Source organism: Hydractinia symbiolongicarpus, chromosome 2, assembly GCF_029227915.1.
Source record: "Hydractinia symbiolongicarpus strain clone_291-10 chromosome 2, HSymV2.1, whole genome shotgun sequence".
Classification (NCBI taxonomy): Eukaryota; Metazoa; Cnidaria; class Hydrozoa; order Anthoathecata; family Hydractiniidae; genus Hydractinia; species Hydractinia symbiolongicarpus.
This window is the reverse complement of record NC_079876.1, coordinates 27,319,467-27,325,337: the sequence shown is the minus strand read 5'-3', so window position 1 is coordinate 27,325,337 and position 5,871 is coordinate 27,319,467. Positions and strand designations below refer to the sequence as shown.

The 5,871-nt window shown below is 41.8% G+C and overlaps 1 protein-coding gene across 1 annotated transcript; it reads left to right on the top strand.

The window, feature by feature from the left end:
• Window positions 1–626: 626 nt before the first annotated feature.
• Window positions 627–3,794, top strand: LOC130630052 (uncharacterized protein K02A2.6-like). The gene has a single exon (XM_057443451.1). The coding sequence runs from the start codon at window positions 627–629 to the stop codon at window positions 3,792–3,794; it is 3,168 nt and encodes a 1,055-aa protein (XP_057299434.1).
• The last annotated feature ends 2,077 nt before the right edge of the window (window positions 3,795–5,871 follow it).

The following is a 5,871-nucleotide window of genomic DNA, read 5'->3' as shown; positions in this document are numbered from 1 at the left end:
ACGATCCTGCTTCCAAATCTTATGACCAGCTAGTACAATTAATGAAAGATCATTTATATCCCACTCCCAATTCGATAGCTGAGAGATTCAGATTCAACACTCGTGATAGGCAACCTTCTGAAACAATTTCCCAGTACTTGGCAGTTTTGCGTCGACTCAGTGAACATTGTGAGTATGGAGAAACACTGGACGACATGTTAAGAGATAGACTTGTTTGTGGTATTAAGGAGGAAAAAATACAACAAAAGCTCCTGAGTGAGAAAGACCTCACCTTAGCCAAAGCCCTACGAATTGCATGTTCTATGGAATCAGCAGCAAGCTACTCCAAAAGCATTCTCCAACATCAAGCGACAGGCAACATTTCAGAGAGTGTCCACGCTTTGGAGAGAGCCCGAGACAACCCAGGGAGGGATTGCTATCGATGTGGAGGGACAAAACATACAGCAGAGGCATGTCCATTCAAGGATGCTGAATGTTATTATTGCCACAAAAAAGGACACACCGTTAAAAAATGTCGTCAAAAGAAACGAAATGATGAGAAATCCAGACCACCCCGGAAACCAATAAACTAACTGGAGTCCGAACATGAAGGAAATGTTTACAACGAAACTGTTGAACAGTCCGATATGTTTAACCTGTATAAATTAGAAGGGAGCAGAGTTGAACCGCTTTTTGTAAATGTCAGTATTGAAGGAAAAACCATCAAGATGGAGGTCGATACCGGTGCATCGATGTCGGTGATAAGTGAAAAAACATTACGGAAATGCATTCCAGAGTTGACCATCCAGCCTAGTAACTTAAAGTTAAAAACTTTTACAGGGGAAATCATAACACCCTTGGGATCAGCTGCTGTAAACGTTGAACACCAAAAACAGAAATACACACTGTCATTGACTATCGTACCCGGGGAATCTCCTTCATTGTTAGGTCGAGATTGGCTAAAAGTAATCAAGTTAGATTGGCCCAGTTTGTTCCAGGTCAAGCATTCTAGCAATACCAATCTACAGCAAATATTAGTACAGCATGCCGCCGTGTTTACGGAAAGTATGGGGTTGCTGAAGGACTTTAGAGTCCATATTCCTGTGGACTCCTCTGTCGCACCAAAGTTTTGCAAAGCACAACCAGTCCCGTATGCCTTAAAAGACAGGATCGACACTGAACTTGATAGACTTGTACAAGATGGCATATATGAACCAGTTGAATATTTAAGATGGGCAGCCCCTATCGTACCGGTAAAGAAAGAGGACGGTACTATCAGAATATGCGGCGATTACAAACAGACAATAAACCAGGCTGCACCTTGTGACTCTTATCCAATTCCGCGAACTGAAGATCTTTTCGCCTCAATGTCAGGGGGTGAAAAGTTCACAAAGCTGGATTTGAGTCATGCATACCAGCAATTGGAGTTGGACGAGGAAACAAGAGAATACCTCACAATCAACACACACCGTGGCTTGTACCGCCCCACAAGACTTCAGTATGGAGTACATTCCGCCACTGGCATTTTTCAGAGGGAAATGGATAGGCGACTCCGCCATATACCACGTACCAAAGTGCGAGTAGACGATATTTTTATATCTGGTAAGGATGATGAGGAACATTTGAGAAATTTATCGTCAGTCCTGCAAGTGATTGAAAGCTCTGGATTGCGACTGAAGGAAGTCAAATGCGTATTTCTAGCAGAAGAGGTGACTTATCTGGGTTACAACATTACCAAGGAAGGAATATCGCCTTCACCAGAGAAGGTCAAAGCTATAAGGAATGCAGCCCCTCCAGAGAATGTTACACAGTTAAAGGCTTATCTCGGAATGCTCAACTATTATAATCGTTATCTACCAAACCTTTCTGCAATGATTGAACCACTGCATCGTCTGCTGAGGAAGGGGACAACCTTTCACTGGAAAACCGAACAAGAAAAATCGTTTACCGAATCGAAAGCTCTACTATATAAAGCACCGTTGCTGACGCATTTTGACCCCCAACGTTCGATCCTTGTGTCCTGTGACGCCTCTCCTTATGGGATAGGTGCTGTTCTCGCCCATGTAATGGATGATGGTTCCGAGAAGCCCGTATGTTATATTTCACGGACTCTTTCTCCAGCAGAGAGGAATTATGCCCACATTGAGAAAGAGGGTTTAGCCATAGTATTCGCAGTCAAAAAGCTTCATCAATATCTTTATGGACAGTCTTTCAGAATTATAACTGATCACAAACCTCTTTTGGGACTATTCGGACAAAACAAACCAATTCCACCGCTTGCAGCTGCTCGTGTTCAGAGATGGGCCCTCCTGCTGTCTGCTTATAGCTACGTCTTGGAGTACAAACCAGGTGTCAATCACGCCAACGCTGACTGTCTAAGCCGCCTTCCACTTCAAGCAGACAGTTCTGATTACTCGAACAATGAAAGTGCAATTCACATGATGGACCTAGTGCAAGCACCACTAACCTCCGCTGATGTTAAGCTACATACAAGTCGTGACCCAGTCCTGAGCAAAGTGTTGGACTTGATATCCAACGGTTGGAAAGTAAACCGAGAAATAGAATTACAACCGTACTTTTCAAGGAAGGATCAACTCAGCATCGACAACCAATGCTTGCTGTGGGGTTCTCGTGTCATTATACCAAGCTCGTTACGACCACAACTGCTTGGACAACTTCACCAGTCTCACCCAGTGATCACTCGCATGAAAAGTTTGTCGAGAAGTTTTGTGTGGTGGCCAAAGATGGATTCTGAGATTGAGTTAACCGTCAAAAATTGCAAAACCTGTGAAATCCACCAAAAAATGCCAGCTGCAGCACCAATACATTCCTGGGAATACCCAAGCCAACCCTGGGAGCGGATCCACATGGATTATGCGGGACCGTTTTTGAACAAAATGTTTTTGATAGTTGTTGATGCTTTTTCAAAATGGGTGGAAGTAATAGTCATGAATAGCTCCACCTCCACTGCGACTATTGAGCAACTGCGCAAAATCTTTGCCACGCATGGCCTGCCTGGAGTTTGTGTTAGTGATAATGGACCGTGTTTCGCAAGCACTGAATTTGAGCAATTTATGAAACGAAATAACATCAGACACATTTTTTCTGCACCATACCATCCTGCTTCAAATGGACAAGCAGAGAGAACCGTCCAAACTGTGAAAAACAGTCTTAAAAAGATAGAATCGAATGGTCAATCCATTGAGACCAGAGTAAGCCGTTTGCTGTTCACGTACCGCATCACACCACACACCACCACGGGCAGGTCACCTGCAGAACTACTGTTCAATCGTCAATTAAGGAGTGCCCTCCATTTCGTTAAACCAGATCTGAAACAGACAGTCAAGGGGAAACAGATGGATTCTGAGAATCGAAGTCATCGATTAAAACCGCTGCGGCAATTTCTAGACCAAGAGGAGGTACTGATTAGAAATTTTGGTCAAGGACCACGGTGGGTGAGAGGAAACATTTCGAGAAAGAGAGGACCTGTGACATACGATGTTGAAGTGGGAGAGAAAATCGTTCAACGCCACATCGATCAAATGCGAGCTGCAACCGGCGAGAGATTAGCTGATTCAGCAATGGTAGAGACAGACCCACCTCTGGCTGTGCTACCACAGTTTGAACCGTCAGAAGTTGACGAAACCGTTACTGAAATCGAGCCAAGGGTCCAGTTACCTGTTCCTGAGACATCTGAGCCGTTTAAAGACGTTGCAGAAGATGTGAACAAGGACACCAATTCTCGACCTGAACGATCTCGCCGTTTACCAAAGCATTTCGAGGACTATGACTTGAACCGCATTGTATACGTTTAAACTGTGGACTATTGGTGGAGGATTGTTATATATCCGCCATTTATGTTTACATTTTGTTCTATGCTATTGGTTATACTTTAAAACCATGTGTTTGTGTTTTCCGCGTATATCTTTATGAGATTTGTACATGTGATTTGATTATAAAGATGGCGGTCTAAGAAGTGTTATATACATTTTCTGTCTGTCTGTTTTTCCCCATCTTTCTGGAGTTATAATAAAAACTAAACTAAAGCGAATCTAACTAAACTAACTAAACTAAACTAAAGCGAATTCTTTAGACATCAATTACGTATTAATAATAGCAAAAATCGTGTAGCAAAACCATAACATGCCTAACACGCTTCCCATATCATCCAGGAATTTATCCGCCATAAAACGCGACAATACTCGTAGTTTCTTTGCGCACAAATAAAAAATGAAAGTAGAAATTGAAAAAAGGTTGTAAAGGAAAAATCAATACAGAAAGGGTTGCGGGTCTCCTGGGTGCACAAGCGAAAAATTTTAGACATCAATTTTGTATACCGTCAAACTCGGGTAACTTAGATAAGGAGGTTAACTTTTATAATGACTTTCCTGTTGTATTTCAAAGCATAAGGAACTGTTCGTGAAGCTATTTTATGTGATACTTTGTTAGCTGAGTGCACATTTCATTCCTTATTTTTATTTTTCACACAATGTGTAGATAGATAGATGTGCATATTTTACATGGCTAGCCTCACAAATATTGAGGGATATATAGTCAGGACACCAAAAAATTACACAAAATCACAAAACTTAGCTTTAAACGGCGACGGGGGCTTGCGGAGGATGACAAATAACAATCTGGAAAGACAGATTGACATTGAGAAAGACTAGACCCTTACTTTTTATTTATTTGGTTATCTTGTTTTGTGTGTCTGTTACATGTAACATCACACTCCCTATTGTCAGTCACCAGTTATAAGTGAATTATTCAGCAATAGACAGATAATACTGTCACGCAATGGATCAATAGCTAGAGTCGTGGGATGGCATGAAAAACATGCCTGCTGAGCCCACGTAAAAGTTGGCAGACCCAACCCAATTGTTAGCGTATAAACGTACAATTACAGACACTTTTACGGTCTTTTGCGTCTTACCGCAACAAAATCCATCGAAATAATGAACCCATGGTTCTAAACGGGAGATTTATCTATTGGCTATACGTTGGAACCATTTTTCCGAACATTGTTGGACCTGCCTCACCACAATTGCTGTTTTTAGACGAGCACCACCTGCGTCCAATTACACTGTTTTTTGTATTTTAGAGGGGTAGCGGCAGGTATATTGTATTTATTCCTACTGGAAGGGAGTGTTTAAACGTTACTTTTGACTCACAACAAGTTTTGACTTAATTTAAGAGTGTCCGTAATTACACGTAAAAATTGACCCAACAAAACATTTTTTAGTCGTTACAGATCATTAGCGGGAAATGGTAAAACATTAAAAGGGCAAAATTTTTTATTTTCCTTTTTTATTCAAATCAACAACTGTAACATAAATATGTGTCACTTGACAATTCCGCCTTTGTAGCTCTCGCACAAACGCCATGGAACCATGCCAAGCACTTATCGCAACCAATCCAGATGATTTTGTTGCAAGCGACTGGTGGGTTCGACCTTTTACACATAGCACAGTGCGTCTCACGCTCAAATTCTTCCTCGCTGCTACTTTCGTACTCACTCTCCGTCTCTTCAACTATCTCATTTTCTTGGCCGTCATCCAACTCGCTGTCATCACTTTCGAACGATATTATTGTTCTTTTCTGTCGCACAGATCGGGTTTTCAACATAACCCTTTTTTGCCTTTTTTTTCGGACTGCAGAGCTTCTTTACTTAGTTTTTTTCGGTCTCTCGCCTTTTTCCTTTCTTCTTTTGCCTTCTCTTCCAACTCTTTCTTCTCCACCTTCTCTTGAAACGCTTGTCGATGCTCGTCGTTTGTGAGAACTCTCGCCTTAGTAATTATCCTGGTGTTCTTTTGTTTGTTAGGCTTTGGCGCTGGAAATATAAAGGCATCAACCAAAGACGCTGGGATAATACCTGCTGCAACGAGAGGATTT

Bases quoted from the DNA above. Each gene is read 5' to 3' on its own strand.
- LOC130630052 (XM_057443451.1), top strand. From the start codon at position 627: ATGTTTAACCTGTATAAATTAGAAGGGAGCAGAGTTGAACCGCTTTTT.